The sequence below is a fragment of the Botrytis fragariae genome (assembly GCF_013461495.1).
Source record: "Botrytis fragariae strain BVB16 chromosome Unknown tig00000061, whole genome shotgun sequence".
Taxonomy (NCBI): Eukaryota; Fungi; Ascomycota; class Leotiomycetes; order Helotiales; family Sclerotiniaceae; genus Botrytis; species Botrytis fragariae.
In genome coordinates, this window is record NW_023500994.1 from 922679 (window position 1) to 946694 (window position 24016).

Sequence of the window (24016 nt, forward strand, 5' to 3'; positions counted from 1 at the left end):
ACGTTCCGGACGATGCGGATAGACAAAGAGGCAAATGTGCTCGATGAATCGCGATCTGATCTACGCGACAATTTAGATTTTCATAGACGGTACGATCCTGCTTTCCAATAGCCCGACCTGCAACCAGACAACCAGAAGCTTTCAGATTCTGAATTCTTGGATGATTCAAATGACATGGAACACTGAAATTTTTGACCATTGTACTGCTTTTAGCCATTGAGAGTTTGCGTTCAGTCTTTCAGTCTGGACGAACGCCCTGATACTGTACGTTGCGAGCTACACATAGCGTACACGGAGGAGTTTACTAGTAGCCATAATCCATATGCCCATTCATCACTTGATCTGTGACCACTTCAAGCAATGGCAGATCTACACTTTTGCTTCCATGATTTTGACAGGAGACACGAGCTTGAGGTTCGAGTTCAAGGGGATATGGATTCCGGGGCTACACGAGCAGATATTGGAGAATTGAGGGCGGAAGTTAGGGGGGTACGGGCAGAATTGCGACAGCAAGAGCGGAGAATTATGGAACTAGGGAATGAAATTGGGGGGATGAGTGGAGAAATGAGGGACGTAAGGGAAGAGCTGAGGATGACGAGGAGAGAGCTCCGGGGGACTAGGGCAGAAATGTTGAGGCTGAGAAATGAAGGCACGCAATATAGGGGAGACTTAAGAGGATTAAGACAGGAAATTTTGGGTTTGGAAGGGGAGATTGTGGGGTTGAGGGGTGAAATGAGGAATGTGATCAGAGGGGTGAGAGAGATGAGGGAAGAGTTTTTAGATTTTATGGATGAAGTTGAGAGAGGCCAGAGAGAAAGGCTGAGAGAAGCTACCATAGCTTATGAAAGATTAAGAAGAGAGGTTATGGAAGAACTGGTTATGAGGGATGCGAACAACGTTCAAGTGGAGCTACGGTTAATGGAGGGATTGGCGAGGCGCGATGCGGAAAGCATTCGAATGGAAGTACGAATTATGGAAGGATTGGCGAGGAGGGATGATTACAATATTGAGATGGAGCGGCGGCTGATGGGAGAAGTTCAAGATCTTAAAACGAGGAACGCAGAAAGATCAGAGAGGGAAGATGAGTTGACAAATGATGTGGATGATCTAAGAAATAGAAATATGGAGAATGAACGGGTATTGGGAGGTGAGATTGAAAGTTTGGGCAATAGGATGGACGCTTTGGCGCTGGAAAATGGGGGGTTGATGGAAAGGGTAACGTGGTTGGAGATGCCAGGACCTGAAATTGAGGAAGACGTCGAGCCAGTGGATGATCAGATAGTCAATAATTTGGCTGAAGAACGGCACGATAAAGGAAGCGGAAAGAAATGTGAGAGGGGAGAATGCCAGTGGCCAAGATTCTATACCGGAAGGAAGAAACATAGTATTAGGAAAGAGCTAGCTTTAAGGATCATGAAGTATACAGTTACGTGAGCATGGATTCGAACATAATTTGTGACTAAATGGGATGGGAAGACTTTCACAAGATCCTCTGGGTGCTATCCAAGGGATATTCTCGAAGAATAATCGACATTCAAGCCCGCTCTACGTCGTATAGTTGACCATGAAACACAGGACTTGCAGTCCATTAATGAGACAACTCTTGATCTTTAATCTTCTGTTGTATTAGATATGCAAGGCCTTTCAAACTTTTCAGAGCTCTCGATTGATCAAGAGTCCTTGACTGTTCAAGAGTTTTCAGCCATTTCAAGATATCTAGTTTCTCTCACTTCAAAACACGCTTGCAAGATTATCCTCAAAAAGACAATCCCCAAAATCAAGTAGGAAGATATCCAAACAACTCACCAATATCTTCAGGCACGCTTTCAATAGTACCCTTGGTAATCCCCACCGCTACCGGCCATTGCGACGAGGAGCCCAAATTTCTATCATGTCACTTCTCATTATCTACACCCGCTCGGGTATTCAATATTCAAGATTCTTTGTACTTTCCAGGCCATCTCATACTCGGTTAATCATTCAACCAATGCGGTGGCCATTGCCAAAAATGATTGAGTAAAGAATTATCGAGATATCGACGTCCTAATTTGGATCTTTCGCGAGACGAGCTGCATTTATGTTTGAGGTACTGGTAGTAAGTTTCATTGGCTATTCATACGAATCTTTGAAGCAGCTCCCGCTATGCAACAATAAGAGAAAATGTTTGGTCGGACCGACTATAATGCCATGGTATGGGGAGTATGATAGAGCAATTGCTTGCATCGCGGCTTACCAACGAGTAGAAGAGAAAAGAGGGGACAGAATCAAAATGGATCTGGTTCTGAAGAGATATCTATGAATCCAGGAATCGCCGAGTACCAAAATATGCCGTGGAAATATCATAAATGACCATTGCCATGCAATCGTTGGATTGGCGCCACTGGAACAAAGCTAAGACAAACCAATTCTGGGTATATTCTTGTGTAGACTTCAAAGGACTTTACTTATGAAAACTGACAACACAGAAATGGGGAATGGTCTTGTAGAAATCGTACCATCACTACGAAACGATTTTATGTACGAGCAGCAAAGAAGACAATATCCTTGTGTGACCACAACACAACCTCCAAGTCAATGAAGTGAAGCAAGGAGACGAATAGCTATAACGATTTCGGACCGATGATATATGCGCCAAGTATGTCAAGTTTTAGTTCGCATGAGAAATGCCCTTCTCGGCGTCAGCCATGTGCGGCGGGGTTTTTTACATTCAGTACATAATCGTTGTGTGTATTGGATAGGTTTTGGTTAGGATTCCAAGGAAAAACTCGCCACCCGTTCCGAACACAGCATGCATGTGATATATGGAATGAAGGTACGACTGAGAACTTATGTACCTCTCTCATGATTTCTGCACCATTTTCCAATTGAAGCATGTAAGATATCGTTGTCGCCTTCACAAATGAACATTGGCTACACGTGGTTGAATTTAGGTTATCTTAGCGCCGTTTGTGCCGAGGACAAGCTCTCCTCTTGTTAGAAAATCCTCCACATTCCTATAAAATTGGCCACGACACCTCGATTCACTTCAAATTCTTACAGCATCTCATACAATCATGTTCACCTGACGGACCGAATACTGACAGCTAAGAATGTCAATTCCACCGTTCAATATGGCCCAGCAATTGTGATGAAGATGATCCAAGTTGTTGGGATGAGATCCATTCATCCCATTTGATATCCACTTGAAATATCATCAAGTCCAAGAGACGATTTCAATGAACGAAGTCACACGACAGAAACAGCTCAACCGAAAATGGGTTCTCGAGACTCGAGCTGCATGCAAAATTTGATACGATTCACTGTAATTGGACGTTGGGTGTTACCCCAGAAAGTCGTTGGATACTGCCCGATAAACAGCCTCCCTTCCCCTCAATTGGTTGTGAAGGGTGTCGATGCTTTCAAGGGCTTCAACTTGCATTTTATGACTTCTCAATGGCTCAAGATGCCATTAGAGTTTGAAGATACTTGTAAGAAGTCTTTATTAATATGATGAACATTGTTCTTAAATACACTACACATACTGTCCTTTATTGTCACATGTAACATTGCTATTCCGTACGTAATTTGGCCAAGACTTCAAATCGCCTTAGATTTGATATTGGTATTCGTTTATGGTCTCATTAGTTTTGAGATTCATTTTGTTTTGATATTAGCTACTCATTGTGTACTAATTTCTTTTCCACCACATGTACTGTAGGTAGGTACCTAGGTACTTCCCGTATGCAAGCCTTGGAGCTTTTCTTCCATGCATCCAATCACCCATTTTACATACCGAATCAGTGAATCCCTTGCTCATCGTATGGTACTTTCCCCACGGAAATTATCCAATTAATCCCTTTTAGATGCGAAATGTATCAAATAAACTTCATACATGGAATCGTACCTGCCTACCCCTCTACATAAACAAGACCTTCTTCCTTTCACTTCACAAATTCTAGATTCTTACACAACATTAATTTCATAACACTCTTCCTCATAATTCAAATTCTCCTACGGAATCCGTTTTGGCATACACTACACTATCCTCATTCTTTAATCCATCTTTGTTGCTTAATCTCTAATAAGAATATTGATCAACAAGATGGGTATCTCAATTGTCAAGCCCGCGGGCGTTCCAGGTAGATCATGGCCAGCAGTAAGTGTCCATCTACATGGTATTCTTGAACAGAATTAACAGTTTGATTAGATCGTCATCGGTTGTTTCGTTGCATTTGGTGGTCTCCTTTTTGGTTATGATACAGGTACTATTGGTGGTATTTTGGCCATGGAGTAAGTGAACACCATTGACACTGATGTGACTTGAATATGAATTATCTTCTTACTGACACTTTGTTTTAGCTATTGGCGAAACGAATTCTCTACTGGTTACGTGAATCCGAATGATAAACATCTCGATGTTTCCCCATCCCAATCTGCGGCCGTCGTCTCCATTCTATCCGCTGGTACTTTCTTCGGCGCACTCACTGCAGCTCCTCTTGCGGACTTCTTTGGTCGACGTCTTGCTTTGTTGATATCTGCCGGTATCGTCTTTAACTTTGGTGTCATCTTACAAACAGCTTCTGCTGCATTGCCAATGTTCATTGCTGGTCGTTTCTTTGCTGGTTTTGGAGTTGGTCTCATCTCTGCTTTGAGTAAGTATTTTCAAGTCATCTTGTTACAATTCACTTCATTAGCATTCAACCTTACAGCATAAAAAGTAAAAACATAAACTAATATTGTCTCTCCTAGTTCCACTTTATCAATCCGAGACGGCGCCTAAATGGATTCGCGGTGTCATTGTTGGATGTTACCAGTTAGCTATCACAATCGGTCTTCTTCTTGCAGCTGTTGTTGATAATGCTACACAACACCGAAATGATACTGGATCATATAGAATTCCCATTGCTATTCAATTCCTTTGGGTAAGTCACTTCATCTCGAGCCTACTTGCACTTTACTAATATCTATCAAGGCTATCATCTTGGTCATCGGATTATTGTTCTTACCCGAAACCCCTCGCTACTTGATCAAGCGCGGCAATTATCGAAAGGCGGCTGAATCTCTCGCTAAGCTCCGCCGCCTACCCCAAAATGATCCATATATCCGTGAAGAATTGGCTGAGATTCAAGCAAATCATGAATATGAACTTAAACTCGGCCAAGCTTCTTATGTTGATTGTTTCAGAGGTGGTATGGCTAAGAGACTTGCAACTGGATGTCTTCTCCAAGCTCTACAACAACTTACTGGTGTTAACTTCATCTTTTGTAAGTCGACCTCTACAAACAAAATTATACATAGAACACTACTAATGATATTACATAGACTATGGTACTCAATACTTCAAGAACTCTGGAATCAGCAATGCCTTTGTCATTCAAATGATTACCAGTGCCGTCAACGTTTCATCTACCCTTCCTGGCTTATACGGTATTGAAAAATTCGGTCGTCGTCCACTTCTCTTATGGGGAGCTGTAGGAATGTGTATCAGTCAACTCCTCGTTGCCGTCTTGGGTACCGTCACCACTGGACAAAATGCCGACGGATCTGTATTTGCCAAAAATGTTGCTGGACAAAAGGCTTCCATCGCTTTCATCTGCATCTACATTTTCTTCTTTGCATCCACCTGGGGCCCTCTCGCATGGGTTGTCTGCGGGGAGATTTTCCCTCTCAAAGTCCGCGCCAAGGCTCTCTCTATGTCGGTTGCCACCAATTGGCTTCTCAACTGGGCCATTGCCTATTCCACCCCCTATCTCGTCAACTACGGAAAAGGAAACGCTAATCTCCAATCCAAGATCTTCTTCATCTGGTTTGCATGCTGCTTCGTATGTATCGCTTTTGTCTACTTCATGATTTATGAAACCAAGGGCTTGACACTGGAGCAAATCGATGAATTGTATGAGAGCAAGACTAGCGCTAAGAATTCCGTTCATTGGAGACCTAGCAAACAATTTGTTGATTTGGTCGATGGTCATGAACGTAAAAACGATATGGGTCATGAGAATGGAGGGGTTTTGGTGGATGAGAAAAATGAGGCGGAGCATAGTGCCCATTCTCCTGCTCATCATACGGGATTGGGTCATGATAATGCGGTTGCGACGGGTCATGAGTAGATCTGAGTTCTCTTGACGAGTTTTCATGATCGATTTTCTATCTGTAGTTGTGGTGGATCATGGGGGTGTTACTTGTGAATGTGGATATGGAATCGTATCGTATGGTATCGTGTCATATCATATCATCATGATACTTTCTCTTTCACTTTCAATTCCATCTCCATCTCTGTCTGTTTCAAACTCGCGGATACCTAATCATCTACCTACCTACCTAGTCAGTTTATCGATCACGGATCATGAATCTTGGGGTTTCAAGTATAGCTCATCGTGTATACAAATCCTCTCTCTCTTTCTTTTCTTTCTTTCTCGACACGAGTTTTAATAGTTGTTGTTATGGGGGAGTGTCAGTGAGATGGATTGGGATGAAGTTTGTATTCATGGGTTGGCTTTTGGCTTGGGCTGGGCTGGCTCTATGTTGGTTGGCTCTGTCGGGACTGAATGAGCGAATAAATGAAATGAAATGCATAGCTTGCAATTGTTCTTAATACTACCTACTTACCTAGGGTACCTACTTATCGCACACAACCTATTAATTGATTAATTTAACTACATGCGTGTTGTTTTGTTCATTTTTGAACTTGTGTACTTGTGTACTTGTGTACTTGTGTACTTGTGTACTTGTGTACTTGTGTACTTGTGTACTTGTGTACTTGTGCGCTAGTGGACTTATGGACGTATGGACTTTGGTAAAGGTGAATAAGATATACTGTGATATCGATCGATCAAGACTAACGTGTGTGTGTGTAATGAAAATTTTCGATCTGTTTTCTATGTCTTTATATTCCTTCCCCACTTACTCACTTACTTCTCACCTCCTCATCAATCAGAATCTTATACTCCATACTCCATACTCCCTATTTTCTATATCCAGAAATCACATCCATTCATCCATCCATTAATCAATCAATCACTTACTAAACCCTTCATTTTACACAGATACAACAATCCTACCTACCTATCTACCTACCTACCTCCCTCCACCATTCACTCCATCCACAGCCCTCCCTCTCACCCTAGCTCAAGCTCACAATTATACAATCATATAATATCGTACGATACTATACTATACTATACTACATTATATCATACTATATCATACTATATCATACTATATCATACTATATCATACTATATCATACTATATCATACTATATCATACTATATCATACTATATCATACTATATAATACCATACCATACCATCTCACACCACTCTCCCCCTATCCCCCTATCCCCCTATCTCCCTATTCACCTATTTACAATTTGTTCAATCAACAACACCAGGCTCAAATCACACACACCATACCACACCACACTCTCCCCTATTCACCTATTCATCTATTCACATACATACATACCCCGAAGCTCTCCACAAAATCCCCAGAAAATCCCCGGAAAATCTTCATATAATTCAAACCCTCAACATCACTGCTTCCACCCTTCACCCTTACACTCTTCATCCCACATCACCAGACTCCACTCCACATTATCAAACTACAAACCACACAGATTTTTTTTTTCATTAAAGAACTATCATTCATTAATCATAAACTCAATGCCTAGGTAATTTATCGTATCGTATCGTGGCGTATCCTCATCCTCATCCCCATATCCATCTCTCATTTCATTATTCATCCTCAATTCCTTTCCAAATCCCCGCAGACCATATTCCTTCCCTCTTCCGTGTATTATAGAAAGATAGATACATATGAACATTGCCTTCCTATCATGAGAATGATCGTCAAGTCATGTGTGTATGTATCTTCCCACTCTCCACTCTCCACAGACCAAACCAAACCAACGCATCTATTAAACAATTAAAGTAATCTCCCCCTCTCCAAAAAGAAATCTCAATCCATCAAAATTACTACCCATGCAAATCCTACGCATCCTAATCTATCATGAAACTTTTCCAGACTCCATGTTCCCAATCCCACATTCCCATTCCACACTTCAACCCATTCAAGTACACCAACCATCATATACCCAAACAACTTCTCTCAAGTCCCTCTCCAAAACCAAAATCTAAGCACAAGGCACCATATAAAGACCAATAGCGCTCGGTGCACTATTCTCAAAATATTCCAATCCCAATCCCCCCACACTCTTCGCCTCATAGCTGACCGTCTTTCCAGCTGGACACGCAAATGTCGAAACCGTATATCCCTTACCGGGAAGAACTTCAACTTTTCCAAAATCCGTTGCGACAGTTGGTTGAGTATTATAAGTTGTATTCGCATTAGCGATACCACTTAGAAGTGAGAAATCGATTCCACCATTTTCGGTGGTTTCTTCTTCGATGCCGGTGAAATTGTATGTGCCAGCTTGAGTAGCCGATGCGACAGGGAAAAGAAAAAGTAGGGCACAGTTACCGGTGTAGGAGGCTGTGGATGGGACGTCGAAATTGAATATTGTGCTGTTTTGAGGCGTGATGTGCGCAGTGTATTGATTACCAAATGGGTGATTTGGAGATTCAGACGATACGGGAACAATCAGATGAGGATATTCGAAAGGTCCCGATGTAATATCTGTCGGGCAAGAAACTGCAGCTGCAGAAGTGGTTGATGCAGCTACAGGTACAGAAGCGGAAGTGGAAGTCGCAGCAGCAACTGAAGTAGTAGATGAACTGGATGGTCTTCCCAACGCCGCACAGCTGAAACCTCCCGTGACTATTTGAATAGTTTCGCATCCGGTCGTGTTGGTTTTTGCTTGGGTAAAGATGTTATAACTTCCATCTTCACCTGGTCCAGTTGCTGGACAGGCTACCCAATCTTCAGTTGAGTTGTTGTAGTTCAGATTTCCATTATTTCCCAATGTGAAGAGAGTAACGGCAGAACCTTGAATGCATTGAAATTGAGAAGTGGTGGGAGAGATGCTGCAATTGTGACCTTCGGCATCAGTGAGGACTTTGGCATCAATACTATAAACACCTTGAGGCCAGGATCCACCAATGCGATTTTCTCCAATAGTGGTTTCGACAATGGAACCGGTGGGATCACCAACGGCAGCCATCGAGAAGGTACATGGAACGTTTTGTCTTCGGAGAACAGCAGCATTTGTAGTGGCTGCGAGAGCAAGGAGGGAAAGTGAGTACTTCATGATGAAATCTTCAAGAGTTGTAGAGTATTTAGGTGTGTAGGTATTTAGAATTGGAGGTTGAAGATTGAAGATTGAAGATATAAAAATGAGTACAAGTGATAAGGGAGAGAGGATGAATTTGAGGGGGTTGATATGAAGGAAGTGGAGGAGAGTTAAATGTTTATATTTTGTATTCGAGTTGAGATGAGGTGAGGTGAAGAGGGGCTGTGAGGGGCTGTGGTACAAGAAGATAGAAGGTGGTTTGATTGATTGAAGCTTTGACAGCTCTCAGCGTTATGCGTTGAATTAAAATAAGCAATAGCGGGTGGCTATTGCTGGTGGCTATTGCTGGTGGCTATTGTGTTGTTGTTGATCCTAATTCAAGTGAAGTAGGTACGAGTCAAGGAAGTAAGAAGGATGAAAAGATGAAGATAGAATTGAGAAAGGAAAGCAGTAGATACTTAAATAATCTCAACTGATAGAAGCATCAACTACCTCTCTACCTAGTATGCCCGGCATTACATATTCTTGCATATCCCGTTGATCATTACTTCTTTACCACAACAAAGATTTAAGTCTCACCACTTTTCCCTGAACAAGCATTGATTTGTTTGTTTGTACATCCACATCCATCGTCATTATCGGCCAGGGACTCTGTCAGTATAACACCAGTATTACCGATAATCGTATCGTCCTCTGTACAACATACTGTGGGGAAAGATTAAACACCCTTGTACGTTGTATTCCTTCGTATTCAAGAATCCAAACATCCAACCAAATCGGTTTTGACCAATTGTAGTATTTTGATGCACAACCGAATGCAATACATTCAAGTGGAAATCCAAGAATAGAACGTCTATGTATCGGTGGCTATGACATCAAAGCTCATTCCCTCCCAGTATATTTCCAAAATCTTCACACGAATACCTAACATCATTAGAGAAAGTCGTCCCTCATAATAACTATCATACCTACCTAAATACATCTACCATCTACCTCATTGCCAAGTCTTCATATATTAATGTGAAACATCAATACACCCAATCTATACTTCATCCAGTATAAAAGTGGCTGGAAAATGGGGCTGATGAACGCTTCTACACTTCAACAAACCCCTGGATGAACGGGTACGTGTTGGTGATTTTTGGGGATCGACAGTGGAGTTACATCCTTACCCATCAATGTGCGGTAAAGTAAACGCTGGGAAGGCGTAGGTGGTAGGGTGGTAGCAGGAAGTAGGTATTCCGTCATTAATGATGATGATTGATCTGATGGTGTTACTTGGTATTTTGGAATGATAATGATAATGATAGAATTGGAATGGAATGGAATGGAGATGGAGATGGAGATCAAAATGCATATGGAAATGTTAGATACGAGAGAAACTAGGCATTGATTCGTATGTGCTTTTGATATAGATACTGATATGGATAATGATAATGATATTAACAACCATCCTCACATTAACCATTGAAAACACAAGAAACCTTACACAGCATTGAATACTGCATATACGTTATCTTACACTGATATCTGCATATATATCTCAATCTCGTATTTTCTACTCAGTACTACCCACACATCAACTCTAGAATACCTACTAGTATTTACAAAATACTAGGTACATAGGTAGTATTCCAACAATCATTCCATCCATTCCATTCCATCGTCACGAATCTATCACAATCTTCCATCCATTCCATGCCTCCCTCAAACCTGATCACTCTGAAGATCTGCACGAATTTTCCCCGATTTTCTATCCCTCCATCCCTTCATCCATCCCGTTTCAATCCCAAATTAATATTTCGATGATGAAGATATGATAACCAAGATGAGAAGTGTATTCTTACCGCTCACTGACGCTTTTAAATTCCTACAGTACAATTGTTTTGTAAAGAACATCAAAATAAGCTTAAACCGCATTCCCTCGAATATCCCATCGATCCGCCCGCTTACAGATAGATGTCAGGATTCGCATCTCTATCCGCCTCCTTCTTTGTCTCATATCTATACTACCTAGGTACACTACACACTACACACCACATCTCCTCGCTTCCATCAATGAAACCAATGACCATCTTCTACCTCGATCCCCTATTCAGTAACCCTCCCATGCCATGCCATCAACCCTAGGATCAAAGCATAACAGACTTCCTTCTATATATCCCATACCGTTATCTATATCTATCTTCCATCTATCTTCTACCTTCAACCCTTACCCCATGACCCATGACCCATAACCCATAACCCATACCACTTAACCCCCATCGCACCAGCGCTTAAACAATCTTATCTCAACATCCATCCATCCATTTACGCGCCTATTAAGTTTCTTATATATTACAAGGCGTATTTTATAAATCTCTTAGGGTGGATATTCCTGTAATATCGGGTGTCTAGGTGATAAGTTTCTTTCCCCCCTCTTCTTATGGAATACAATGATCGTGTTGCCTGGGAGAAGGAATTCGCTACGAAGAGAGGGGGGCTGTTCGTAATGATAATAGTGTGGGTGTACCAAGATTACCAAGGTTGTGTGCATACAACAAAGTGAAACATCAGTGATATCTACTCGCTCGTCCAGCATCTCACCTCTAATCGAGTACTATAACGATACATATCATGATTATATCTATAAACCCCATCAAGAAATAATAAAACAGGGATGGGTATAAGGTTCTGGAATAATGAGAACACACCATCTCTGCGATTTTCAAAGAGATGTTATAGTATCATGTAAGATTACATACATACTCGAGAGAACTTGGAAAAGTGCGTGTCGGATATTTTCATACAGTGTGTATTCTTGTATTCTTGTATTGTTTGTTATGTAGGTACGTAGGTAAGTAGTCTTGCTTTCGATAGTCACTTTGATATATAGCTACCTACTGTGCTCTTGGAGTGTTGACTATCTTATCATCTTTACTTCGCTCTGTTCTCACTCTCCAATTGTAACTTCATTTCTCATTAATCATCCAATCACACACTCACACACCCACACAAGCTTCTCAAGTTCCATCAAAACAACCCCCTTTCGATCACCAAACTGACTTAGACTTCAACAATTTTGAGGTATATAAGTTTCCTCTCCCCTCCCAACAATATCTCACACAAGATAATTTAGCGAGACTCTCACATATATACATATTTAAATATACATACCACTACGAAATTCCTCTTTAATTTTACTCTTCATCCGCATGTGCCCTCTCATCCATTCATTCTCCCCCCTCCCAACATTAACACCTCTCCTTTCCTCTTCATTCTCCTACGAAGTTTCTCCACATCCTACAAATTCTCTCCAAATCGCAATCTCTCGGCACACTACAAACTCTCTACATACTACAAGTAGGAATACCTCCGCAGCTTATATATATTTAATAGATAGATAAAAAGAAATATACACTTCTATATAAATACATTCCTAAATACAAACAAAAACTCAAACACAACCCCCAAAACACATAAAAAGAATAATAACAAAATCCCAAATTTCCCACTACAAACTCCCTTCTCAAACTGTATATATCTGTATATATAAATGCCAAATTCACAAGTTCCACTAAAGAATTAACGTAGGGAAAATACATAAGTTGAAGATGAAAATGAGAATGAAGATATGGATGAAGACCCGACGAGTACACCACAGATACCAATAGCTCGTCGCAAACCAAAGACTCAAAGACTAGAGGCCCAGAAGCCCAAGAGCAAGAGCAAGAGCAGAATCTAGTATGACTCTACCAAAAAATCAATCTTCAACTCCCGCTCTCCCATCACTCTCCCCGTCACACACGTGAAATCTCGCCCAGAGATGCAAATCCCAAATCCTAACCCCGCAAAAGCTATAGCGAAATTCCTTCCCATCACACTCTTAGACAACAACAATCGTATTCAACATCCGTACTGTATATTTTATGTAGAAAAGCAAAAGTATAATCTACATCTCAAGATCTCTTAAACTCATCTCACTCGTTCTACATCCATTCTCTCGTAAACCTTTTTCCCAAGTTTCAAAGTTTCAAAATCCTCTACATATGATGGTCCAGTACAATCCTCCAACCCAACAAAAATACCAATATATAAAACATAACCACAGAAACCCCATCAAACCTCAACACCACATCTAGAGAAACCATCCATTTAAACCCCATAAGAATCAAGAATCTCCACATCTTTATCATCAACCTCCCAACTCCAAGTCCGCTGTACTACAAGAAAAAAAGAAAGAAAAAAAAGAACCTCCTAATTTTCTATACAAATGACAGTCAAAGAGCTGAGTAAACCTTCTATCCATTCATCTCGAATAATAATTCAATAATCCTCGATTCCAAAGGATACTGCTGGGCATTGACGCGGATAGCCGCTTGCGATTTGGATATATTGTATACACAACTCATCGGTTACTGAATATAGAAGAAAGTGGTGAGAAGAAGTTACTAGGTAGATGACATAGACATAGTAATAGTATACGCGAATGTTGGCGAAATCATCTTCGCCCGAACAAGCTGCCCATCTTACATGGAAAGCTCAACTCCCGGTATCGGCAAAGTTACTAGCAAGAAGAATAATCTCCTCTGTCGCCTAGACATCTAAAGCTCCGAGCTGCGTGGCGATGAACAAAATTCAAAACTTCCCTACAGTTCATCTTAGGAAGAACAGCTAGACGAAGAGCTTTTCGCTAATGGTAAGGAAATTGAGGATCCCTTATATCGAAATCTGCATGTGATATGTTATGGTAGATTGAGTTGGTTTGCGTCGAATGAGCATCATGCTATTGTAGGTCACTAAATCAATGAAAATGATACATGGGAGTTTGATATAGCTTAATGACCACACTTGTTGAACTATGACCAAGCCACATAAATACTTATATTAATGAATTCTGCATTGGCTGGAAAAACTATCATATAAGAACCAAATCCGTAAATCTTCTTCAGTCACTGACCCTTGAGTTGGTCGGATATCGTAATGTTCTCATCAATCAATTGTCCACTAGGTGAATGTAACTGACAGCCTCAGTCTCTTCCCCAGCTGAAATCCAAAAGATTAAAAAACGCCATTTCATCCTTTTCATAAAGTCATTGTAATCATTATAATCATCACTTCTAATGTCAATTCAGCATAACGACACACACATTTAACCATCCATCCGCATAACTCGCTTCCCTCATTAAATCCTCCAATGGTGCCTTGAATGGAACTGTTGCCCCATGTAAGATAACATCCGCTAAAATCGCATCTCTCCTACTTGGAAATAAACTCGGAAGAATAGTGTTGAGGGCCCCTCCTAATGTTTGAGGTTCACGAGATGCAGTTTGTGGTTGTATAAGAGTTTGTACCGTTTTAAATGCGAAAAGTGGTGGAGGTGGAGAAGAAGTACCTGGAGCTTTTGATGAACTCGAGGAAGCTGGATGAGGAGTTGAAGATGGAGATGAAGATGAAGGTAGATATATACGTAATGGAATATGCTTTAGAGGAGTAGCGGGGTTGAGGAGAATGGTAGAAATCTTGAGGTAGGTGTGAAGATCATCTGCGGGTTTTGTAAGATTAGTTTATGCTATGTCGATATTGCATATGTAGATCAAAAAGGGATCATACTATCTTGAACTGAGTTCCATAATTGCGTCGAATGTTCTTTTGACATGCTCATTATACCCTTCGCATTTCCATTGCGTATGAAATCGGCCTGGAATTAGATTGTTAGTAAACGAGGCTGAAAATATCTCGAGGGAGGGCAGATACTTCTTTGACGCTATTGATAAAAGTATCATGAATATCAAAAGATGGACCATCTCCTAACTCTATTCTCCATGGCAATTCTGGTTGATATAGATCACATAATAGACCAACGGGTAGATTCTTCAATAGAATTCCTTCATAGGAGAAACTTGTAACATTTTCCCCGAAGAAAGATAGCAATCGTGGGAAAAGGAGCGGCAGATAAGAGACCCGGGGTACATTGATCAAATAAGGTATTGTAGAAGAAGGATGAGTGATATACAATGGTATATTAGAGGCCCAAATGAGGGATTGCATAACGAGAGTTCTTTGGTCTTCAACATGTACGTTTCCAAGTGGTGTTCATGCCCACCTAGGTAGTAAGGCTGTGAGATCAATCTTGGAAGGCTACAACATCTGTTGCAAGCGACTCAACACTCGTTAAGGTTTAGCTCAGAGTGACTAATCATGCAAGGCTGAGGCTGATGATTTGCATCGATACCTAGGTATTGCTTGCTACGTGAAGTTTCATACTTCGGATATTAGGTGATCAGACCTTGAACTTGCAAATTCGAACGTTGGGCATACTTTTGGAACTAATTCTAACGCTCAGAACTTCCTTTACAATTGAACTGGTCAATGATGCAGCGGCGGTGAGAAATCTCATAGAGTTTACACTTACTAGCAACGACACCATCGAAAAGAAGAATCTGAACGTAGCGGAGTATGTTTCTCCGCATTGGTAGCTCACCGGCCAGCCTAAGATCCGGAAGGATCCTTATTATAGCAAAGTCTACTTTATGTCCGAACCTTGTTCTTGTTTTAATCTTGGTACCTGATGCTCATTTGAAGCCGATTTCAACACAGCTCAAGATCCCTGAAACATCAACACGCGTTTGCAAAGAGAAGCTATAAGAACTAGATAACTAAGTGTCCACTACAGGTAAGTTCCTAGAACAACCAACTGGAAACTGTAAACGAAAGGTGTTATGTCCATACTTAATCCTATAATCGAGCTTACTAAATAGGTATATGGTGGATATCTTTCCGCTCAAACAGGGTCGCTCCCAACTTGAGGAATTCCACTTCCTTTCCCAAATCCGGCGTACGGCTCGCAAGAAATCATTCCATCCATTCCATCTGTTCCAAAAGCTCTTCGTTTTAACTTTTATGAGTCTCTCATGCATTCTTCTAATCGCAATAGGGGCCAATTCCGAGCTGAACCATTTCGATACTTACTGAATCCTGAATCAATACATCGATCGTGTGGCAATCTAGATTCCATATCCGAGGTATCCGGCATGCCGCGCGATTCGTCAAGCCAAGCAAATGATTGCAGAATTTCGTGGACTTTCACTTCGTCTTCTATTCTGATGGCTTGTTCCAATATCCGAGCTTTCGAAGAAATATTCAAACTCCCGTACATACAATCTCGACAGGATACTTTGCGCGTGCCAACTCTACAGTGTATACCATGTCACGTTGTATCACAATTTAGAATATGGCCCTGGTGCCCCCGATATCAGAGCCAGCAAATGATCTTCCTTGATCTTGTCGCGTATCTTCTCCACAACGAAAATCCTTGGTAACCTCAGAGCTTGGACTGTAACGATAATCTGGACAAGATGTGCCATTACAGACATTCTTCTGTGCTTTTAGATGAACGTTCGCCTGAACATGACAAGTACTCGTCACAGGAGCCCCATTGAGTCAATTTAAGGGTATGGAGATGATGGGTGACAACATGTCACATTGTCACTGCAGTTCCTAAAGCTAATAAGTATAAACTACTAAAGTGGACATTATACAGCCTGCATAAGTAACAAGCATTAGCAAGAAAGGTTGTTCCCAATTGATTACCCAACACACTTTATGCATGGCTAATGGACGAAGTATTAACATCGTGGTATGTAATTCGTTGAAAATTCTACGCTTAATATAAATCCAACAATTCCATGATAAATAGGCACGGAACCACTTTCCTAAAATTCAAATGGCACGTAAGCTCTTTCTTATTTTATCCATTCCTTCGGGTCTGCGAAGATGTCTATCTGCCGTGGGAGATTTTTAACATTGCAACCATTGAATAAGTACACACAGACCTATGTCCTACAACATCGTATTCATTACCGACATTAGCAAGGAACTTTCATAGAAGGTCAAAATACTCCCTAGAAGTTTCTTCAAATTTGCGCACAGAATATTTGGTTACACTAATTACTAGGCAACGTGTCACCAAAAGAATCATCCGAGCAAGCGCCGTCTTTCAAAACCGTGTCAGGCTTCAGAAGTTCAATGGGGGTCAGTTTACACGTTTTTTAAAAAATACGCGAAATTTTAGTTAATCTGTAGATCATCTAGATACATCCTTCCGGGAAAGCTTGCGGCTGGCAGATTACTGTGTCTCGTCAGCTCATCTAGCCATTATCTTATCTCCCCTGTCTCCCTTGTCTCGATCCATCCCGCAACCTTTGTGCCATCCTTGTTTCTCACGTTTGCTAGAATGAACATGGAATATACACCCTCCCTAAGATGGTGAGATTCCCAGGTTCTGGGATAGGAGAAGTCTCTTCTAACTGAATACACTTGAATAATACTGGTCCAGAGGAGCTGGGATGTTCGATGCGGAAGAAAGGAAGGTATTTGGGATACAGGTACAGATACCTTGTTCTTACAATAGGCAGGGGACTCATTGCAAGGAATAGACAGTTTTATTCATCCTTTGGCCTGATCTACAAATGTTACAAACCTATATGCGGATCGATATGTAAGGTCCAGACTTTCCAATAAAGCATATTTTTTTGTTCTTTTTGGGTTTTCATTTTTCTCGATCTTGCTCATGTTACTATCTGTTGTTCTGGCATCAATAGATCATTGCCTGAATACTCGATAGGCATGAATTTATCTTCATGTTGACTTAAATGCAAGTCCTACTATCACTACCCTTTTGAAAGTACTGAATGGGCACCGGGATTCCGCAAGAGGCCATAGGTGCTTCTGCTGCCGTTCTGACATACTCATCAATATGCCTCATTTTGGTTACCTTACTCATTTGTATGCTATGGACCTATGGTGAAAGATGGACCTGTAAGTTGCTTTATCAAAATCTATACCAATACATCTAACAAGATAGATGTGACATTCCTCGCAAAGTTCTCTGCTTTAAGCACACTTGGATCTATCGCACAGCAAATACATTATAATCACTCTTGGCTCATTGTTAAGCATGACACTTATGAGATGGCTTTAAAAGCTGTAGAAACGCCAGCTTTGGGGTTTTCGGGTGTGGGAAATAATGTGGATCTTGTACTATTTACAATTCGTAAGTTCTCATCCCGATGTTGCCAATCTGAATGATTGCTAACCTCTCGACTCAGAATTCTATTGTTATAATGTTATGGCTTTAATGGTGTTGTTCTGGTAAGTCGATCCGAAATCAGATGAGCTGTGCATTGAGATTTACAAGTAATCAGGGCTGTTAAACTTTTCTGTGGTTCCTGGGAAATACGTGCGAACTTCCTTGGTAGCTGGCTGCGAGAGCATATATCTTTCATATCCAAGATATTTGCAATCGTTGTCCCCGGGATTTTAGTGGGCGTAGGGCATGCTCCGGCTGTGCTAAAAAGCCTCGTGGCGACTTTTATTCTAATGAACGCCACAAGTGAGATATCCTTAGCCAAAACTTCTATCTCTAAAGGTGCATACTCAGAGCTTGAGCTGACTTGTGGTGATAGTGCTCATAAGCTTGTCAACCGGCAGTATCCTCATGGTACTTATTCTTTATAAATATATCAAAACACGGCGGCTTCTGTTTGCACACGAAAAGCGTAATGGGTGGTGGGCTTCAAGCGGTACAGCGACTGCGACTGATACGACGGGTACCGGCACTGGAAGTGGAACTGGGACTGGAACTGGTCAATCTAATGCCAATAATCGCAAAATAGCTCGTCGGTCTGTATACGATCGTGCACTGATTACCCGGTTTACAATCGGATTTGTTATTATTCTGTGGGTCTCTTTGGTCTCCTAGTGGCTCAACTCATAGAAAACCAGCTGACAATCTTAATAGGGCTTTCGAAGTTGTGTTAATCATTTTTTCTCTATTCTCCGAACAAAACTTTCAAAAACTTGCGAAATCGTCGTCTCCCGACTTCTCGATATCTAGCTGTATTACAGATATCATTCTCTTCATCCCCGGAGTTACAGCGTCACTCTTAGTATTTCTCGTTTTCGGAACCGCCAAATCTTTCACACAATATAAAGATTTAATCCTTAGCTGCTGTGGCCAGCGTACAAAATTTCCCAAAAGCAAAAGAAGAGGTGTTATGAGATCTGGAGATGAAGAACAGGGCACCGAATTTCAAAGATTACCTAGCATGGGAACGAAGATCGTCACGCCTGAAGAACGAGCTGTGTTGGAAGCAAAAATGCGAGGCATGTTACCTGACCAACGAACATCCATCGGGACACAATATACAGAATATACGACACAAACAGGGAAAAAACGACCAGAATCATCAGTATACACTCATACACGAACCTTAAGTCCAATAACAGCCAACTTTAATTTTAGTCTTCCAGCTTCAGCCAGAAACGCATCTCGACCCGGGATACGCAAAGACGAACGTGATGCAGGGGAAGCGTGGGCTAGACAAAATGATTTGGAAGTTGGCCTGGCATTGGAACAAGAGTGGAGTGATAACAGCCATGGAAGGGAAAGAGATTCGGCAGGAAATACAACTGTGGGAAATACGACAATTCTTCAAGATATCGACCCATTGTCTCATCGGGATTTTATTCTGGATGATAGTGATGAACATGAGGGATGGACGAGATGAATGGGTTCATGGGAGGAGTTTTAATGATTTTATGATTGATACCTTCAGTACCGGAATGATTTTCTATCGGTAGTCTTTGTATAAAAAGGGGAAATACGGATATATATATATGGGATATAGGATGGATAGATGGATGGATGGATGTAAAAAAAGGTTGGGATTAGCGAGTCAAAATCTTTAAGGAAAAGCCGCTACTGTATGATTAGTTTAGAAATTAGAACAAGGAAAAGAAGACCCCTTCTTTATATCTATCACATGTAGTCTACATGACGTGCGGATATGCCGATGTGATCGTAATACCGGTCTATCACATGCAGGAGATCAATGTACCGTGCCGAGCCGCATATCGAGAAAAAGAAAATCGTTTACTAGGTAGTCGACGATCTACACGCTTCGGAGATATATCATATCTCATATAATGTATGAAGATTACTGGCGTGGCACTGACATCTGTAACCAGCCAGCTGGATACCGGATACACAACAAGTACAGCCAAGGCAGAAGAAGCATGGCAAACCCACCTCAAATTCTCGGAACCTCCTAAAAATAACCTCGGAGTCTTTCTACCAGGAGATTTTGAGATTTTTTTTTCAACATTTGAAATTCGTCGGCCATAGGTTCCTCCGTGCCTCGGTAGACCCATGCTTGTGTTGTGTTCACTGATTTATCGGTGTCCAGTAGCATTATTAATATTAATTGAGATTATTTGAGATTGAACCTTATTATTTATTCATTACTGTTATTTGTTCTTTCTTTGCTTGTTTCTCGTTGATTGCTTACATACAAGTGTGCGGGTTCATTCTTTACCTGTATATCCAATTCCTTCTCAGATTCCTGGCTTTTAAAGTTAGAAACTCACCTCCTGAAAATGGCATCTGCAACTCGTCTCCCTCTCAAATCGATTGCGTTTACGACGGCAGTGGTAGCGGCAGCAGGTATCTCTCATGTGAATATACAAAAACTACTTTCCGATATCTTTACCGGACCGGGCAGTTATTCGCGGATTGCAGCTACTGTAGTTATTCTAGCGAACTTGAAAAGTTTGCCTGGAGTGTGGCATGTATGTTCTCCTTTCTTTCCTCTCCACCTCCTTCATTGTGTAAGAAAAAGAAGCAAAAATGACGTAAACTAACATACCCGCAGTTCCGAGTCTGGAACGCAATCCTCAAACATCTCATCTTCACTATCCCCAATATCCCCTCAGATCTGGGTCCCGCATCTCTCTTCCTCCCCGTTATAACAACCTCTCATGCCCCCCTCTGGGAATGCGATTACAATTTGCATAAATCGAATAGTACCTATTTCTCGGATCTCGACGTGACGCGTTCGCATATCGTTTGCTGTCTTCTAGAACCGGGAATTCATGCTCTGCAAGCGAATCTGAAAAATAAACTGGTGCTGGATAAGGAAGGGAAAGCGGTACGCGGAAGATGGGGAATCATGCTAGGAGGCGTGATGTGTAATTTCAAGAGGGAAATAGGCATTTATGAGAAATATGAGATGTGGAGTAGGGTATTGTGTTGGGATCGCAAGTGGATTTATGTGGTTACGCATTTTGTGAAGAAGGGGACGGTGAGACCGAGGGGGTTTGTGTTGGGGGATGGAAGTTGGTTTGGGGGTGGGAATGCGAGGTTTGAGGAGAGGGAAGGAGAGGGTGGGGATGCGGTGGAGGTGGATGAGAAAGCTATTTTTGCTAGTGCCGTTAGTAAGTATGTGATGAAGTTGGGAAGGTTGACGGTTCATCCGGAGGTGGTGTTGAATGCTAGTGGTGTGTTGCCGGAGAGACCGGGTGGTTGGCATAGTATGGCTAATTCTGGGGTTTCGACGCCGGAAATGGATGAGTCGTTTGTGGAGGCGAAGGTTGAGGATGAGGAGGTTAAAGAGGGGGCAAATGGAAATGAATGGAATTGGGAGAGAGTTGAGAGAGAAAATAAACGAGGATTGCAATTTGCGGAACATTTTGCTGCGATGGAGGGGTTGCATCAGGAATTTACTGGAAGTCAAGGACCGGCGTTGGGTAAATATAGAGATTTGCTGTGAGGGTACATAGAGACTTTTTGTGGAGTTAGACGTTTGTTCATATGAGAGTTCAAATAGACTAGAATATAATAGACTAGATCAGCTGCGATGGAGTACGTAGATTGTAAAGGAGCATATAGACTAATACATAGACGAAATATCAAGACGATTGTTGTAATCTAGGACAAGTGCAAGGCATTTTTGCGAGCCATTTCATTCCTCTCAAGCGAGTTAGATTATCATATCAATAATGATTAAGCTCTTTCAATGTAACCATGGGAAGTGAATAAAGGACGTGGTGGTACCAAATTCCATTCCTGGGGTTACAGCGCAGGGCTTAATCGAGTATATAAGGGGTAGAACTAACATCTCAAGAAGACCAAACATATTTGAATGGTACCTAATGATCACAAGTTCGAGCGTTATACTCTTTGAAGTCATAGGGAAACTGATATATATCTTTGAAATATGTACCGTATTTCATGTGTAAAAAAGAAGTCATTCTAGGAGGTGTTTCTCATTTCTTTCAACCTGTCTTGTTTTGTAGAATCTTTTATTACATTGACGATAATGCGATAGTGATATTCATGAGAAGAGTTAGTGATGGGAGGGAAAATGATGATGAGAATCTCTCTTCGGTATTTTTGACAACAAGAAGTCTCAATTTTCTCGCGTTTTTGTCTCGCGTAGAATGGGAAGTAAAGTCGGTCATGATTGTGTGCCAGTATCGATGATGAGTCTGGGGTATTGGATATCCTATGGATACGTGAGGGAGAGTTATGCAGTTAGTAGCAGCCTTCATTTTCCCCCACAAACGCGTGCTATCGTTGTTTAGCCTCTTAGTTTCACTGGTCCGGTGGTCTTATTTATATATTCAGGGAAGGAGAGGAAGAAGAAAGAGGCGCTTAGTATGAGCATAGAAGTGAATAATGTACCGCATGCGCAGGTCATAGATCAAAAAGCTCCTGCGATATATATACACATTCAACTTTCCGGGTACCTCTTACAAGAAGTCCCAGATGAATTCCAAAAGCTAACAGGAGTGATATAAAAAGCTCGAGACTAAAGTTTGAGGAAGACCGGATATTTAGAGAGATTGTGCTAAAAAGCATTATGATATAGGTCGAAATGTGTGGGGGTCTCAATTGCATCTTTGAGTTGGGGTTTAAGATTTCGTTTCCCGGTGGCTGGGGAAAGTGAGGGTTTGGCTGTCGTCTGTTGTCTTGATTTGATGTTATGGAGCGGGGTGCTTAGATGATGTCAAGCGATAATATTTTATATTCACATTTCGACAGCGGACGAGAAATATTATAAACAACAGCAAAAGTTTATTTCTTCATATATACATTCGTTACTTGAAAGTCCACAGGTATCTCATAGGTTGAAGATATCAACTCAATTCAATGCGTAGACGTATGTTTCTCAAGTGATGGGAAAGTTGAGATTGATTTCAGCTGTTCCGAGTTTCGGGTAGCTCTTCAGCGTGAACGAGGTAGCTATGTGGAAATTTGAAGGGTAAGGGTGTCGTTTATATATCCACAACTTGAGAACTTTTTTGCCAGGATATGAGGAGGAAGGAAGAAGGGTACATACATACTCTGTAAATCGGAAGGGGTGAATGATGCATTTACATTTACATTGACAACTTATCGCCCAGTGAAGCAATGAGAGATTCCAAGCGGGTCCACAAAACGAGCGTTGAGATAAAAAAGAAAACGGGAGCTATACAACTAAGAGCTCTATGCAGTTGAGCTAGCCACTTTTAGAGGCTTTTGATGGATCACCATGATTGCTAGGTCGGCTCACTTTGGTGACTTCTGGAGAGTAGTGAACTGGTGCTTGTCTTTTGAGTGCTGTCGTTATTTTATATCTGTCTCTTTCGGGAGGAAATGTTAAAGGTGAAGAGTTGTGTGGCTTGAATGGGGGAAATGATCACAAAAATATTTTTGAAGGTGGTGGTATATGAGTGACAGCGCGAGATTTTTATGGAATGCGAGGAGGAACTCATTGTATTGCTATTGTAATAACTTCTCCCTGTATGCCTAATTCAATCATATTTACGGGTCTGATGACAGAAGTGGGTAAGTTCAGAAGCGGTATTGGCATTGCACCCATATATCTGCGAGTATGGCATACTGGATGGAGTTTGTTAGAGTGCTCAGTCGGGGTAATGGTGTCTTTTATACTGAGGAAGAAGATTTCAAGAAGAGGGAAGTAAGAGCACAGGAGAGCTGGAGAGAAGGTGAATGAGGACGCACATACAATTAACTTTTTGTTG

The 24016-nt window shown here is 41.4% G+C and overlaps 6 protein-coding genes across 6 annotated transcripts; 4 read left to right on the plus strand and 2 right to left on the minus strand.

Moving 5' to 3' along the window:
- Positions 1–360: 360 nt before the first annotated feature.
- On the plus strand, positions 361–1434 carry Bfra_008419 (uncharacterized protein; the record flags this gene model as incomplete). Its single annotated transcript, XM_037338782.1, has 1 exon — positions 361–1434. One exon carries the CDS (start codon positions 361–363, stop codon positions 1432–1434), a length of 1074 nt encoding a protein of 357 aa, XP_037192088.1.
- A 2647-nt stretch (positions 1435–4081) lies between these two features.
- Bfra_008420 (putative high-affinity glucose transporter protein) lies at positions 4082–6089 on the plus strand (the record flags this gene model as incomplete). Its single annotated transcript, XM_037338783.1, has 6 exons — positions 4082–4135; positions 4187–4269; positions 4339–4631; positions 4729–4901; positions 4952–5243; positions 5302–6089. The coding sequence occupies 6 exons, from the start codon at positions 4082–4084 to the stop codon at positions 6087–6089; spliced, it is 1683 nt and encodes a 560-aa protein (XP_037192089.1).
- A 2024-nt stretch (positions 6090–8113) lies between these two features.
- Bfra_008421 (putative gpi anchored cell wall protein) lies at positions 8114–9187 on the minus strand (the record flags this gene model as incomplete). Its single annotated transcript, XM_037338784.1, has 1 exon — positions 8114–9187. One exon carries the CDS (start codon positions 9185–9187, stop codon positions 8114–8116), a length of 1074 nt encoding a protein of 357 aa, XP_037192090.1.
- A 5087-nt stretch (positions 9188–14274) lies between these two features.
- On the minus strand, positions 14275–15199 carry Bfra_008422 (putative autophagy protein; the record flags this gene model as incomplete). Its single annotated transcript, XM_037338785.1, has 3 exons — positions 14275–14693; positions 14762–14849; positions 14906–15199. 3 exons carry the CDS (start codon positions 15197–15199, stop codon positions 14275–14277), a joined length of 801 nt encoding a protein of 266 aa, XP_037192091.1.
- Positions 15200–17841: 2642 nt separating this feature from the next.
- On the plus strand, positions 17842–19719 carry Bfra_008424 (putative glycoside hydrolase protein; the record flags this gene model as incomplete). The annotated part of the gene is made up of 6 exons (XM_037338786.1): positions 17842–17968; positions 18015–18203; positions 18259–18301; positions 18355–18542; positions 18616–18889; positions 18951–19719. 6 exons carry the CDS (start codon positions 17842–17844, stop codon positions 19717–19719), a joined length of 1590 nt encoding a protein of 529 aa, XP_037192092.1.
- Positions 19720–20587: 868 nt separating this feature from the next.
- On the plus strand, positions 20588–21759 carry Bfra_008425 (putative capsule polysaccharide biosynthesis protein; the record flags this gene model as incomplete). The annotated part of the gene is made up of 2 exons (XM_037338787.1): positions 20588–20779; positions 20863–21759. The coding sequence occupies 2 exons, from the start codon at positions 20588–20590 to the stop codon at positions 21757–21759; spliced, it is 1089 nt and encodes a 362-aa protein (XP_037192093.1).
- Positions 21760–24016: the final 2257 nt, after the last annotated feature.